The sequence below is a fragment of the Dendropsophus ebraccatus genome, chromosome 12 (assembly GCF_027789765.1).
Source record: "Dendropsophus ebraccatus isolate aDenEbr1 chromosome 12, aDenEbr1.pat, whole genome shotgun sequence".
NCBI classification, from domain to species: domain Eukaryota; kingdom Metazoa; phylum Chordata; class Amphibia; order Anura; family Hylidae; genus Dendropsophus; species Dendropsophus ebraccatus.
In genome coordinates, this window is record NC_091465.1 from 5,304,919 (window position 1) to 5,321,811 (window position 16,893).

The window sequence follows — 16,893 nt, forward strand, 5'->3', positions numbered from 1 at the left end:
GATTATGTAACGCTTCAGGAGGCCGGCCTGACTGTTCCAGCCCTCCCTCATGCCGGGGGAAGGCATCGACAGTGATTATGTGAGTATGCAGTATTACACTTCCAGGTGTTGGGGGGTGGAAGCATGGGGAAGGGGGCCATTCACATAAATAACACACATTACAATGTTATAACTATGTATAACTTTGTAATGTGTTATTTAGTGAAAAAAAGTTTTTCACCAGACTACTCCTTTAATTTGATTAAGGTGACTGCATGATTGTTCTACAACTCTAAAACATAGTTTTTATTAAAAACTTGTAAAGCAGTTTTGACTGACCAATCTACCTTGAAAACATGCTTAAAGTAAATTTTTATGGCCAGACACTGCCGCCAAACCTCCGGTACCATTCAATAGCTTTTCTACATCCATGCTTGATGACGAACTTCCCTTGTCTCCTGGTGTTTAATCTGGCGGTGCAGTGTCAAAGTGCCGGGGCCTAAAGCTCTTCGTTGTAGGCCCCACCCGGGACCAGGCATAGATTGAGAAAAGCTAACAAACGGTACAGGAGGCTTGGGGGCGATACAGACTTGCTTTAATTCTGAAGATCCAGGAAAAGAAGGATTAAGCCAGTAGCTTGGAACAAGGGGTTACAGTTTTGTCACAATGAATATAGGTGAATGAATTATTACTCCCCCTCCCCCCATATGGGTTTGCCATTCACAGTGCCCAGAAGGATGGCACAGCAAGTGGATGGCGCTTCTTATTTTTCATAGCAGTATGTGGCAGAACTATACTAGTGATGTGCAATCAATAATTTTAGGATAAAGTGGACAACCCCTTTAAGGCCATCCACTGAGCCTACAGAAGTCAATGTAGAGCTCAGCAAACAGTAGTGGTGAAACCCACACCAACCACTTAAAGGGACACTGTGTGGATATACAATCAGCGTTTATGCCCCTTTTAGTCTAATTGTAGACTACATTCCCATTACCTGTAGTTATTTATGGACGTTTCTCATACAGTTATAAAGTTCACGTCGTGCTGCGGATTCTTATACATCGTGAGCCACTAATAAATGGAGACAGATAGTGATGTCTCTGGAAGACGACACAATCTGTCAGGGGGCACACCGAAGCAACTCGCTTACCCCTGGTGAAATGTTGCTAGGCAACATATGCGCGGATGCCCGGACCCTCGCTCAGCGCTGGAAGTTTAAAGCAAAGTGAAATTAACAGGGAAGGAAAAGTTGCTTAGAAAGAAACGCAAGATCTTTCATTCCTCCACAGTGTTATCATCTCCAAGCCATTCCTCCGACATCACATTATTTCTGCCTCTCCTTCTGATGCCTCCTGCCTGCCGTCTTCGCATTTTACAATTTCTCAGATAAAGAGAGAAGAGCCGGCTTCTTAATCTGAGTGGCAGAAGAACGTCTATAGATACAGACCAAAAAATTACCAAGTATTCAACGGTCTCGAGCCACGAAATAAAGGTCAAACTTGTCTCAAAAACTGCAAAAATGCTCAGATCAATTTGTTTCTCGTCACTTCTTCTACAGCAGCCGAGGCTGCAGACATAACAACTTGACAAGTCCCTTGTAGCAGAACAGACACTTATCTTTCGTCTTGCAGCCTTCAGCCAGAAATGAGGAAGGATAAAAAAAGAAGAAATCAACTGAACTCAAGAAAAGCGGCTGGATATAAGAATGTAGGATGGATTGTACATAGGAAGAGCTTGAATTAATGCATTCACTATCCAAACTAATAGTTATCAATGTGGATCCCCATCAGCGGATATCAATGGGAAGATGGCATCCTACACCACAAGGGAGAACTTTACCTCCTCGGATCACGGAGGAGACTACCACCTCTTATTGATGGAAGACAACAATAATAAAGAGAGAACTTTACCTCCTCGGATGACGGAGGAGAATACCACCTCTTATCGATGGAAGACATCAATGATAAAGGGAGAACTTTACCTCCTAATATCACGGAGGAGACTACCACCTCTTATTGATGGAAGACATCAATGATAAAGGGAGAACTTTACCTCCTCGGATCACGCAGGGAGACTACCACCCTTTATCGATGGAAGACATCAATGATAAAGGGAGAACTTCACCTCCTAGTGTCAGGGTTAGATGCCCGTTAGTCCACCCTGATACCCCAAGTGACTGTCCCTGTCCAAATTAGATATATATAACTGAGTGTGAGCGATAATGAAATCACACCAGACAGAGAGTGTGTTGGTATAAGCTCCTTTCTCAGCCAAGTAAGGATACTTGTGCTTTTTATTGGAGAAGTGAACAGTTATCATATAGTTATTCGGACAGATTCACATAATCACATGAGTATAGGACACTAGGATTATGGAGGAGAAGACATCACTGATGGAGAAGACAGCAATGATAAGTGGAAAAACTATCCTTGTAGGATCACGGAGGAGAATATAACTGCTTATCGATGGGAAGACATAAATGATGAGTGGGAAACCTTTACTTCTAGGATCACAGAGGGAGAATGTCACCTCTTATCACTGGTATCAGAAGACATCTTCCCATCAATAAGAAGGTATATAATCCCCTTGTGATCCTAGAAGGTAAAGGTTTCCCACTTTTCATTGGTTTTGGAAACAATCTCACCATCATAAGTGGGAAACCTTTACCTCCTAGGATCTCAAGAGGAAGATATCACTTCTTATTGATGGAAAGACACCAATGATAAGTAGAAACTTTTACTCCTAGGATCACAGAGGTGAATACCACCTCTTACTGATGGGAAGACACCAATGATAAGTGGGAAACTTTTACAAGGGGATAATATCACCTCTTATCGATGGTATCAGAAGACATATTCCTATCAATAAGTGGGAAACTTTTACTCCTAGAATCACAAGGGGAGAATATCATCTCCTATTGATGGTATCAGAAGACATCTTCCCATCAATAAAATGGGAAACTTTTCCCTCCTAGGATCACAAGGGAAGAATAACACCTCTAACTGATGGGAAGACCCCAGTGATGTGTAGAAACCATTACTCCTAGAACCAGAAGAGGAGAATACCACCCCCTAAAGGAGTTGTCCCACCAATGTTAAGTAGAAACCTTTATTCCAGGATCACAAGAGGAAACTATCATCTCTTATCAATGTGAAGACACCAATGATAAGTAGAAACCTTTACTCCTTGGATCATGAAGGAGAATACCACCTCCTAAAGGAGTTGTCCCAGCCAGACAATACCTTTGCAGGTTATTGTAAGTTTTCGTTGTAGGAGTGTTTTAGCCTTGCTATACTTATACTGTTTTGGGTGCACCAGTCCAACCAATGAGCTCCATATTCCTATACTGTGACTGCAGGGTAGGTACATGGACATCTTAGAGGGGTGACCTGTTTGAGGAAAGTGAACATTCTATGATCCAGTAAATGCAAAGAGTGGTCCCTATTCTGGTAGACAATAGAGGTATGATTTACCCGATGGGCCATTGAAGGAGTGTCCTGTAATACTACACTTCTCCTGCAGCAACTGCCTGGCTGGCATCACCCTCCGTGCACAATGGCCAATCGCTGGGGGGTTGTACATTTTAAAATGGGAAAATTAAAGGTTTAGAGCATTTAATCAGCAACACCTTCCCTAATAATTCCCATGAATGGATTTAGATAGTTACCTATCAGCAGCTATGTTAAAGTGGGTTCTTGACCTTAAATGATCTGCATGGAAAGCGTTTTTGCCTTGGAAAAACAGGATGTACCTTCCAGACATTGCTCCAGGTTACAGAGTTCTGGAGGTCTATATACAGCTCAATGTAAAGTCATGGGGTTTCTGTTTCTACACTTTTCAAACAAAAGTCAGCTAGGGAAAGGCAAAGTTAGAAAAACTTTTTCCAAAAGTAGACACTCCCTTTAATATCTAAAGGTGGGCGCAGACACCCCCATCACTGTCAGGGTAGGATCATGGAGTGTGTTAGTCTACAGGAAACTTGGCTCTCAAGCGATGGTTTCCAACTTGTGGCTCTTCAGTTATATATAGACAAAACTCAACTTCATGAAGAAAAAACTAAAATAAAAGAACTAAAATAAATGTACTTACCTGGGTTGACGACAGGCGCAATGTATTCATCGTTCCGGTATTTGGTTTCGAAACGCTCTAATTTCTGATTTTCGTATCTCTTCTTTCCTTCTTCTTCTTGTTCTGGCTTTTCATACTATAAAAAGAATTCATTTTACTACATGATAAAGAAGAAAAAATATGAAGGAATTAAAAAAACAACACAATGGCCGAGACAGATACAAGATCCAGAGGGAAAATAAAAGCAAGAACTGCGGCTACATGGCCGAGGCTCCTTTTCTCCCCAGCAGGAAATTCTGACAAACTCGCAGCCCTCCAGCTGTTGCAAAACTACAATTTCCATCATGCCTGGCCAACTTTAGCTCTTGCTGCCCATGTGATGCTGGGCTGACGCACTATGATATGGATAGCAGATATGAAATGGAGAGGAACATGAGCCAGATACAAGAATGAAATGTATGAATGCAGCAGAGCTGGGATGAAACAGATGACCCTGCAGACATAGTGGTGGTAAATGCGTACTGCAGGAGAAAATCTGAATACAGGAGGACTTCTTTAAGGGAACAAACAAGTAAACCTTTTACCATTTCAAGCGCACTCCATGACATGATGACTAGACCAAAGCTTTTTCTTGTTCTTAACATACGATGAGAGACAATGACTGAAATCCTGAACGCGTCACTAAGTATTCTGAGGACCCTACAGACAAGGAGATATTCTAGAAACATTATTCATCGAGCAGCTGGGAGAAACTGATGTTATATGAACAGGGTTTTCCTGGAAAATACATTGATGATCGACCCCAGGACAGGCCACCGCTCTGTGATCAGTGACCTCCGCCCATCTGTGATCAGTGACCTCCGCCCATCTGTGATCACTGACCTCCGCCCATCTGTGATCAGTGACCTCCGCCCATCTGTGATCAGTGACCTCCGCCCATCTGTGATCAGTGACCTCCACCCATCTGTGATCACTGACCTCCGCCCATCTGTGATCACTGACCTCCGCCCATCTGTGATCACTGGCCCTTTATGTATATTCCCGGACGGCCCCTTATGTATATGCCCGGACGGCCCCTTATGTATATGCCCGGACGGCCCTTATGTATATGCCCGGACGGCCCCTTATGTATATGCCCGGACGGCCCTTTATGTATATTCCCAGACGGACCCTTATGTATATGCCCGGATGGCCCCTTATGTATATGCCCGGACAGCCCCTTATGTATATGCCCGGACGGCCCCTTTTATGTATATTCCCGGACAGCCCCTTATGTATATTTCAGGAAGGCCTTTACGTATATGCCCGGACGGCCCCTTATGTATATGCCTGGATGGCCCCTTATGTATATTCCAGCCCTTTATGTTTATGCCTTGATAGCCCCTTTTGTATATTCGAGAATGGTCCTTTATATATATTCTAGGACAGCCCCTTATGTATATTCCAGGACAGCCCCTTATGTATATTCCAGGACAGCCCCTTATGTATATTCCAGGACAGCCCCTTATGTATATTCCAGGACAGCCCCTTATGTATATTCCAGGACAGCCCCTTATGTATATTCCAGGACAGCCCCTTACGTATATTCCAGGACAGCCCCTTACGTATATTCCAGGACAGCCCCTTATGTAAATTCCAGGACCGCCTCTTATGTATATTGCAGGACAGCCCCTTATGTAAATTCCAGGACAGCCCCTTACGTATATTCCAGGACAGCCCCTTACGTATATTCCAGGACAGCCCCTTACGTATATTCCAGGACAGCCCCTTACGTATATTCCAGGACAGCCCCTTACGTATATTCCAGGACAGCCCCTTATGTATATTCCAGGACAGCCCCTTATGTATATTCCAGGACAGCCCCTTATGTAAATTCCAGGACAGCCCCTTATGTATATTCCAGGACAGCCCCTTATGTATATTCCAGGACAGCCCCTTATGTAAATTCCAGGACCGCCTCTTATGTATATTCCAGGACAGCCCCTTATGTAAATTCCAGGACAGACCCTTATGTATATTCCAGAACAGCCCCTTATGAACTAGACATTCTGGCTTATTGATGATCTCTATACCTAGTATTAGACCACAGCTTTCAGCATCATTGTCTATAGCAGGGATGGGGAACCTTCGGCCCTCCAGCTTTTGCAAACCTACAATTCCCATCATGCCTGGGCAGCCAAACCTAAAGTTTTGGCTGCCCAGACACAATGGTAACTGTAGTTTTGCAACAGCTGTACAGGTCCCCCATCCTTGGTCTACCTAACTCCGAGGTTAGGTAGACAATGCTATATCATCTCACATGTTGACTTCTTCCCTAAACCTTCTGGGGGAGGCGACCCTCCCCGCTGTAGTACTGTCACACTTCTCTCAAGAAGCCATTGTGCTTCCGGATTATTTCAGACAGGCTATGAATAACACATTGCCAGCCTTGTGACTACTGAAGAAAACACATCCTTACGCTGAAAACAAGGTGCGAAAACCTCAAAGAAAAACAAAAGTCTGCACCACTGCTATACGCTATTCACACAAAGCCACCATGTTAGGGTCATATACTGGATGTGTGGATTCTCTTAGCGGCAGGGTATACAGGATCTCTTAAAGGGGTACACAGTAGTCAGTGGCAGAGGTGCAGGAATAGCCAGAAAGTGACTGTGTGCACGGCAGTAGAATTCCCCTTTAAATTGACCGCCATGTCTGGCCTTGGTAGAGCAGAAGCATGCGGCCGCTGGACAGGGCCGCTGGCAGGAGCTGAAACCGCTGTCAGGCAGATGGCGCTTAGAGTGAGGTGGATAACACTCCGCCATTGTGGGGTAATAGAGAACATCACAGACTGAGCTCAATAAAAGCTGATTGATTTCTATAATGGAATGGCTTCTGGCGGTCTTCTCTAAGTGCCACTTATCCATAACAAGGGAAAGCTTCCACATGAGGCCGCCGCCGCCACCGCTCTCTACTACTACCACGCAGCCCTTCATAGGATTTACACTGACATTCATATCCTGACAAAGGACCCAGAAGCAGACGCCGATTATACGGCACAGCTGTGACTGACCTGAGCCGGTCCCCTCAAAACAGGGGGGAAAATATCTGATCCCCTGCCGACCACCTACACAGAATGGAGGGGGGGGGGGGGTAACATCACCTGGGAGAGACAGAATCTATAGAACATACCAGATAATCACATTGTAGCATTTCTAAATATTATTATTATTTATTTATTTTGTTATTTCTCTATACGAAGCTCCTCCTCCTCCTCCGCCCTCATTACCTGGATTACCTGCACCTGTGTCATCTCATCACCTGTATAATAATCACCTGTCCACACACTCCAACCTCTCCACCGTGGCCCATACTCACTACTACATACTCAGGAAACGCGACCATACACACAGGCTGCACACGCCCCATACTCGCACACACGCTGCACACGCCTCATACTCACACACAGATGCTGCACGCGTCCTATACCCACACACACCCCATACTCACACACACGCTGCACACGCCCCATACTCACACACACGCTGCACACGCCTCATACTCACACACAGATGCTGCACTCACACACACGCTGCACACGCCTCATACTCACACACAGATGCTGCACGCGCCCTATACCCACACACACCCCATACTCACACACACGCTGCACACGCCTCATACTCACACACAGATGCTGCACTCACCCCCAGCACTGCCCGTAGCGACCACATAGCCACTGTATACATACAGCACAGCAGCTCAGCGCTCAGCCCGCGCACACTGGCAGCTGCTCAGGATGACCCATAGTAGGAAACTACAGGCTGCGTACACCGGAGGCCGCAGCACACACGTCCTCACAGCAGCCTGGGACACGCCGGGCACATAACCCTCTCACTGATGAACGCCGACCCTCTCACCTTACAACCTGCACTCTCTCTCTACAAGCCAAACAGTAAAGCGGTGGCTGTGGATGGGTGCTTGCAGCAGCAGCCTGTGAAGAGGTATCCTGGGAGGCTGGCTGGTGTGTCTCCCGCAGCAGCAGCGGCGTCGAGTATCGGCATAGCGGGTGGCGGGCTCGAGCAATGTTTTCTCCGCGGCTATTTGAAGTTGGCGCCATGGCATGTGCTGGGTGAGTGGGGCAGCTGTACGGGTACAGGGCGCATCATTTTTATAGAGGACGAAGAGCATGTGGGCAGAGCAGGCAGGTGGGACGCACTGTGGCACTAACACCCAACATATCCATGGTCAGATCCCTTCTGGGGATGGTATTCAGTGCTGAAGCAGACAGTTCTCCCTACCTACTGATGCTGGCTATCACAGAGGTAACTAGGGGGCGGAGACTGCGTAGTAATGGGCTTTATGCTGTCTCCTCCCCCGAGGAGCAGGGGATACTGGAAGGTCTCCATCCAGGATCCACTTTACACCATTGGGATCACACCTGTGACCCTCAGCAACCATAAAGTGATAGAATATCCTATATGGAATAATGCTTTATAATCATACGTAATTTGTCTTCTTCCAGGTAGATTATGTGCAGCATGATGGCGACTATATATATATATATATATATATATATATACACACACACATAATATATATATATATATATATATATATATATATATATATATATATATATACACACACATATATATATATATATATATATATATATATATATATATATATATATATATATATATATATATATATATATATATATACACACATATATGAATAACAGAGATATGCTGCTGGAAGGAGACTATTTCCCAGATATATCACTAATAACTAAGCAGAGCGGACCCCCATCCCCTCCTATTCTCTATAGTAGTCACCCAGATCCCCCGGGATAAGTGTACGGGGGGCAGCGTGCCTCTGTGGGGGCACCAGGCCTATATTTAGTGGTAGCGGAAAGTGTTATGTAGATATCCCGATAGATCACAAGATGTAAACGTGGTGATAATTGAGTCACACGTGAGATGATTCCCCCTTATATACAAACCCTGTGTTTACAGCAGTGGAAAATTATAATCCGATTTTCCACCAAAGCGTATTTTTCTGCTTAGCTATCGAGTGAACGCTGTGATGGAAAAATGGAATTCAGCCGGCCAAAAAAACAAATTATCAGGCCCGGGACTAAATAGCAGACGTGGATTTCAGATTTCTGCTAGAAGAATTTGGTGGCTCGCTGGCGTTCCCCATCCAGATTCATTCCTGTCCTAATAGCCAACAATAAAATCTCATTTGGACACAAGAGGTTTCATTCCGCTACAAGACAGAATATGGGAATGTTTCCAGACGGCAAAATTAAAGTTTTGAAATTCTCAAATAATCAAAATGTTTTTGGATTCTTCTAAATTTATAGAACAATTTGCCACATATTTTATTAAGAGGATCAAGATTCGATTTGGCCATAATATGGGTCCTTATTCTTCATTGTGGGTCTAAACTATCAGCATCTCAGGGATCAGAGGACCCACTGGTCCACGTTATGCTCCATAACAGTATGGTCATGCTGCATTATTCTTACAATTCTGCAGGTTTTGCCACTATGTGTGGGATGAGATTTGAGAACCACATCGACCTGTACTATAAACTGCTTAAACTCAACCTTAGGTCGGTTTGAGATGACTGAAATACTGCTGCAAGTGTGCTGAGCCTAGTCTGCGCCATAATACAGTATGTACTGAGCCTAGTATGAACCATAATAAATAATGTACTGAGCCTAGTCTGCGCCATAATACAGTGTGTACTAAGCCTACTCTGCACCATAATACAGTATGTACTGAGCCTAGTCTGCGCCATAATACAGTATGTACTGAGCCTAGTCTGCACCATAATAATGGACTGAGCCTAGTCTGCGCCATAATACAGTATGTACTGAGCCTAGTCTGCACCATAATACAGTATGTACTGAGCCTAGTCTGCGCCATAATACAGTATGTACTGAGCCTAGTCTGCGTCATAATACAGTATGTACTGAGCCTAGTATGAACCATAATAATGTACTAAGCCTAGTCTGCGCCATAATACAGTATGTACTGAGCCTAGTCTGCACCATAATACAGTATGTACTGAGCCTAGTCTGCGCCATAATACAGTATGTACTGAGCCTAGTCTGCACCACAATACAGTATGTACTGAGCCTAGTATGAACCATAATAATGTAGAGTCTAGTCTGCGCCATAATACAGTATGTACTGAGCCTAGTCTGCACCATAATAATAGACTGAGCCTAGTCTGCACCATAATACAGTATGTACTGAGCCTAGTATGCACCATAATAATGTACTGAGTCTAGTCTGCGCCATAATACAGTATGTACTGAGTCTAGTCTGCGCCATAATACAGTATGTACTGAGCCTAGTCTGCGCCATAATACAGTATGTACTGAGCCTAGTATGCACCATAATAATGTACTGAGTCTAGTCTGCGCCATAATACAGTATGTACTGAGCCTAGTCTGCGCCATAATACAGTATGTACTGAGCCTAGTATGCACCATAATAATGGACTGAGCCTAGTCTGTGCCATAATAATGTACTGAGCCTAGTTTGCGCCATAATAAAAGTATGGCACAGGGTATATGGAAGCACTCTTTGTATGGCACAGAGTATGGGGGCATCTGTTGGGCACTATGGTGTGATCACTCTCCGGCAGGCATTGTCAGGCACATTATGTATTGGGAGGGGGGTTAGAGAGTGTTCCTGCCAGTGGGTACAATATGCCTGTATTTATATCTTCTATGCCTCCAGTAATATCACACTGATCCTTGGATGGTTTCCCTTTCTGTGCCCCACATTTCTTCTTGATATCAGCCATTGCCCTGTGTTTCCTCGTACACAGAGACGCCAAGCTCTGTGGCTCTGACCCCAACAAGCCCTGTAGTCTGAAACCTCTCCTCTAACCCAGAAACCCATCCCGCTCCTTCCACTCAGCTCAATTATGCAATTAATTTGCCCATTTTCCGGCTGAAATGCAGAATTAGAGCTTGGTGCCGCTCGCTCGGGCTTCGTGCTGCCTTCTCATTGTCGCTGTGAAGCTTTCCTGAACACAAATGATGTTGTCGGCTCCTGCTGGCAAACTCCAATGGGGAAATCTACCGAGATGATTTCTGCTTGGATAATATTCTTGTCTGATTGATACAAAACAAATCCAAAACCAACAGCAAAAAGATGTGCAATGTGCTAGTATGAGTGTGGAAGATGGCGGCCATGAGTCCTAACCTGTGCTATATGGTCCATCCCACCGGTTATCACCCCCTACAATGAGCTCAGATGGGCCGCTAGAGTCACGGACACTCTTGACCTCTGCTTCAGACACAGCTCCTTCACCTTCACCTTCCATTATACAAGTGCCAGCTAGATGTGATCAGTGGCAGCATGACTTATTAGCTGCTGTATGTCCTGCAGGAAGTGGTGTATTCTTTCCAGTCTACTCTCTGCTGCCACCTCTGTCCATGTCAGGAACTGTCCAGAGCAGGAGAGGTTTTCTATGGGGATTTGCTGCTGATCTGGACCGTTCCTGACATGGACAGAGGTGGCAGCAGAGTGCACTGTGTCAGACTGGAGAGAATACACCACTTCCTGCAGTACATACAGCAGCTGATAAGTACTGGGAGACTGGAGATTTTTAAATAGAAGTAAAATTACAAATCTGTATACATTTCTGCCAGCAGTGGATTTTAAAAAAAAAATCCTACCAGATTAGCCCTTTAATTGCCATAAATTGTACTGGAAATGATGCAACTAAATGTACGGCACAGAGATGACGGGAGAGTAAAGACTGGATGGCAGAGACACTAGCTGATGGTGTGGATCCAGATCGCTTCTGACAGCGCTGAACATTGCTGGCGATGCAGCGAAGGAGTTAAGGAGACTCAGTAAGGATTTTATCGGTTACATAATTGTCCTCCATTTTATCTCTGGAGACTCCTTAGCGTCTAAAATATTTACTGTGTTAAGAGCAATGGCGTCTGCCAATTACGGATCCGTTTTAGCAGCTGCTGCACACAGGATTCCTTCCAAGGCCGTTCTGCAATTTCCTGTACCCACAGCCTGCTCCAAAGTATCTTCATGTACGATAAATCCACAGCGGCCATTGTGCTGCGGCGGCGATGAAGACTCCTTATTTATCACTGACCTGAGCCATCCACACAAAGGGTTAAAGGATATGTGTGTATGAGTAAGATGCAGGATGTGATCACCCATCAGGAATACACTGTACACTGTTCAGGCATGATGGGAATTGTAGTTTTGTAACAGCTGAAGGGCTGCAGGTTCCCCAACCCGGTGGTGCAGCCTTGCCCTAGTGTCAGTCTCTATACATGAACCAGACTGCTCAGGATGAACAAACCTAACAAGGAAGAACAGAGTTTCCCCAGGACATGAAGTCTCTTTTTGCATCCTCTACTTAGAGACTGCTTGGGCATGCTGGATGTTGTAGTTCTACAGTTTGGAGACTATTGGAGATGACATGTTATATCATACTGGTGTTAACATGACGTTGTCGGCTTCACATGACGGTATACAATCTGCGGCTTCATTCTCATTATTTACCAAATGCTGTAAACGTACTAAAAATAAGATGACACATGAGGAGATTACCTGTATGGGAGGAACCTCAGTGATTCTGCCCACATTTGCTAGAGAGAGTGGGACGTACCACAAGGCCGCCCGGTTGGTCACTCTTTTTGCACCTGCAACATAAATAAAGAAATGAATAATAAACAAACAAATAAATAAATATTAGGCTGTTTACGATAATATTTGTGGTTCTGTGATTATTTTACAAGGATATAATATAACATGAGGGATTATCTTCTCCTACAAGTCAGCACAGGGTGAGCAGGGTGGTTAGCACTGTAGCCTGGCAGCGCTGGGGTCCTGGGTTCAAATCCCTTCAAGAGCAACATCTGCATAGAGCTTGTATGTTCTCCGTGTCTGCGTGACTTTGCTCCGGGTACTACGGTACCATCCGCCTAGGGTTCAGATCCTCTTATTAAAGAGTAGTGCTGCGTTCACACCGAGCAATAATTCACCCAATCGATCGTTCAATGATTTTGAAGCAACAATTTGGTTTTTATAACGATCAGCGTTTAGACGAAGTGATAAATCATTAGAAAAAAAGCGGTATTGCGAAAATTCAAACGATAACCGCTCCGTGTAAACGCAGCATAAGCCTGGGTTCAAGCTGCGCTTTTGCTGTCTGTTTAGCGCATCTGTTTTATGGAAGAGAAGATCTGTTTTTTTTTTTAAAAAAAGGTTTACCGCATGCAATAACGTGGTTGACCACATTTTTTGTACGTTTAAATACGGATACAGTGAAACGGATGCAAAAACGCAGTGTAATCCTAGCCTAAAGATAATATCTATTCCCAATACTAATAACACTATATTAATTACATTACTGATCCTGAGTTACATCCTGTATTAAACTCCAGAGCTGCGCTCACTATTCTGCTGGTGAGGTCACTATGTACATACATTAAATTACTGATCCTGAGTTACATCCTGTATTATACTCCAGAGCTGCACTCACTATTCTACTGGTGGGGTCACTGTGTATATACATTACTGATCCTGAGTTACATCCTGTATTATACTTCAGAGCTGCACTCACTATTCTGCTGGTGGGGTCGCTGTGTTCATACATTACATTACTGATCCTGAGTTACATGCTGTAGATCTTTTATTTTAAAAAAATATAAAACATAACAAACCAACAATTTAAATAACACAACTGTACAATATATACAAGTCCATAAACGTATTGACTGGTCCAGCCTGACACTCACCAAACACACCGCTGTATTATCTCCCACACGTGCAAACTAAATTTCCCCCAAACCACCACAATAATAACACTCAAATCAAACTTAACAATAACTAACATAACAATACTCCATACTAACCCCCTGGTCCGGTTGCGTTCCACAAAAATTAAGTAAAAATATACAAATAAATACATTAATGAATACATACATAGATCCAAACACCAAAACATTTTTATAATTTTTTTTTTTTGGCCCTGAGCTGGTCCCGCATCCCATGCCCCCAGTACATGATAACAGACGTCCATGAACCAGCTCAGGATTTTCCCCAGTCCCCAGAAACCCCCTCCCCCCATATAACCCACTAAATACACAATTAAACACACTAATAATATACACAAACATACACAGCAAACCATAGGGGGGCTTCTCAGCCCCACACACAGCCCGGAAGCCAAAGTTCAGCGCCTGCAAGCCCTATATTCCTATACAGCTACAGCACAAAACAAAAGACTAAAGTGCCAGCATCAGCGACCACCAGGAGAGGAGACGCAGGCTAAGGAACCTTATAGGCAAAGCCCCTCCAAAGACAAGAGGCCCTACCAGCCCCCAGCCTCTCGTACTCCAAAGAACGCACCTTCACCAGGTCACCGAGTGTGCCCCTAACCACCTCATCCACAGGGAGCACTGTGCCCCTAACCACTTCATCCACAGGGGGGCGCTGTGCCCCTAACCACCTCATCCACAGGGGGCACTGTGCCCCTAACCACCTCACCCACAGGGGGCACTGTGCCCCTAACCACCTCATCCACAGGGGGCACTTTGCCCCTAACCACCTCATCCACAGGGGGCACTGTGCCCCTAACCACCTCATCCACAGGGGGCACTGTGCCCCTAACCACCTCATCCACAGGGGGCACTGTGCCCCTAACCACCTCATCCACAGGGGGCACTGTGCCCCTAACCACCTCATCCACAGGGGGCACTGTGCCCCTAACCACCTCACCCACAGGGGGCACTGTGCCCCTAACCACCTCAACCACAGGAAGGATTTTACACTGCGTCGATACTAAACACCGTGCACTCCACGTGTGGTACCTGACCACTATGCTGACTAGGAATAAAGTGCTCCGGTCCCAGCCACCAAGGTTTCTGAATGCTCCATAGGCCCATTCCGCATAGGAGAGACGGGCCAACCTGGGCCACCCGATGGAAGCGCCCACCCTGTTGTAAACCTCTGTATTAAAGGGACAATGAAGCAGAAAATGCTCCATGCTTTCCAGCATGCCTCCACACTCCTCCCGGGGACATCCCCGATCCTCAGAGCTCCTGCACTTCAGATTGTCCCTCACATACAGTTTCCCATGGAAGCAGCGCCAAGCCAAGTCCCAAAACTTCAAGGGGATCCTGATGGAATTCAATAGGCCCAAACCAACCTCCAGATCCCGGCTTGGGCAATCCTTGAGCGCCAGCGGTTTTCGGAAATGGGATGACAGGACCCTATTGTCAAGGAATTTCCTCGACAGAGTCCTAATCTCCCACATCCCCAAACCCCCCCGACGAATGACCTTCGGAACCAGGGTAGCATAAGCCGGAAGATGCCCGTGTGGTGTGCGGAGATCCTTCACTTGCCCTCCTGCCTCCCATTCCTGGAAGAAAGGCCGAAACCATCCCCTACAGGAGAATACCCACGGAGGAGCCCTCTCTTTCCAGAGGTTTGCAATGTTGGTCTTAAGAAAGGTATTCACCAGGAACACCACGGGGTTGACCATACACAACCCCCCTTGTCTCCTCGTACGGTAAGTAACCTCCCTCTTGACTAGGTTTAGTCTATTCCCCCATAACAGTTGGAAGAACACACTGTAGACCCAAGTCCAGAGCGGCTCTGGCAAAATGCAAACACTGCCCAGATATATCAGCAAAGGGAGCAGGAAAGTTTTGATCAGGTTAACCCTTTCCCTGAGGGTCAAAACCAACCCTTCCACTGATTCACCTTCTGAGCGGCGATCTTAAGCCTGCTGTTTCAGTTTTGTTTGGGGTAATCCCTTTGGCCGAATTCGATGCCGAGGACTTTTGCAAACTCCTGGGGCTCTGGAATGGTGTCCGGGAGATCAAATCCAGGATCTCCACCTCCCAGCCAGAGACTCTCACACTTATCCTGGTTGATCTTGGACCCAGATGCCTTTGAGTAGCGCTCCACCTCTGACATCACACACTGCACCTCCTCTTGCGAGGAGACGAATATGGTGACATCATCGGCGTACGCTACCACCCTCAGAGTGGAATCCGGCACAGCAGGGTCCATTCTCACCCCTGCCAACGGTCCACAATCAATCCTCCTAAGGAATGGATCAATTGCAAACACGTACAACAGTGGGCTCAAAGGGCAACCCTGACGGACACCAGACCCAACCTCAAAAGAGCGGCCAATCCAACCATTCACAAGCGGGAAACTCTCTGCCTCTGTATACAAGGTCTTAAGCCAATCAACAAACCCCCCCTGGATCCTGAGTCACATCCTGTATTATACTCCAGAGCTGCACTCACTACTCTGCTGGTGGGGTCATTGTGTGGCTGCTGTGGGGCACACTTTCACACATCAGATGGCACTATACACCATCTAGTATATAGGTTACACTTTGCAGAATGAACACTACCGTACAAAAGTTTGGGGTCACCCAAACAATCTTGTGTTTTCCATGAAAAGTCACACTTCACCGCCATACCTTGTGAAATGAATAGAAAATAGAGACAAGACATTGACAAGGTTAGAAATAAGGATTTGTATGTGAAATAACATTGTTCTTCCATCACACTTTGCTTCCGTCCCAGTGATAAGTCTAAATTTATATGTTGACCTCTCTCTATGGAGAGAAGCCAAAAACCCAGGTAAAGGATGGTTTTATAATTATATCTAGAGTTGGAATCCTGCAGTATTACCAGCTCGTTACTTATACGTCATGGACACAGATAAGACAATGTATCATGATTATAAGCCTGGAGAAAATGGCCCAAGTTTTATTATGGTCATCACATTTTATAGACAGATAAAATATAGGGTGGTAACAAATGCTAATAAGGCATAGATG

At 45.3% G+C, this 16,893-nt stretch overlaps 1 protein-coding gene across 3 annotated transcripts in view; it reads right to left on the reverse strand.

Moving 5' to 3' along the window:
• The window catches only part of ACOT7 (acyl-CoA thioesterase 7), a 124,895-nt gene that overhangs the window by 65,860 nt on the left and 42,142 nt on the right, over positions 1–16,893 (reverse strand). For all 3 annotated transcript variants that reach the window (XR_011359214.1, XM_069947381.1, XM_069947380.1), the window contains exons 5-6: positions 12,639–12,730; positions 4,069–4,183 (exon numbers count right to left, since the gene is read on the reverse strand). Coding sequence is in view for 2 of the 3 variants with exons in the window: in XM_069947381.1 (XP_069803482.1) it covers positions 4,069–4,183; positions 12,639–12,730 (207 nt within the window). In the remaining variant the exon portion in view is untranslated. The remainder of the gene's footprint in view (positions 1–4,068; positions 4,184–12,638; positions 12,731–16,893) is intronic.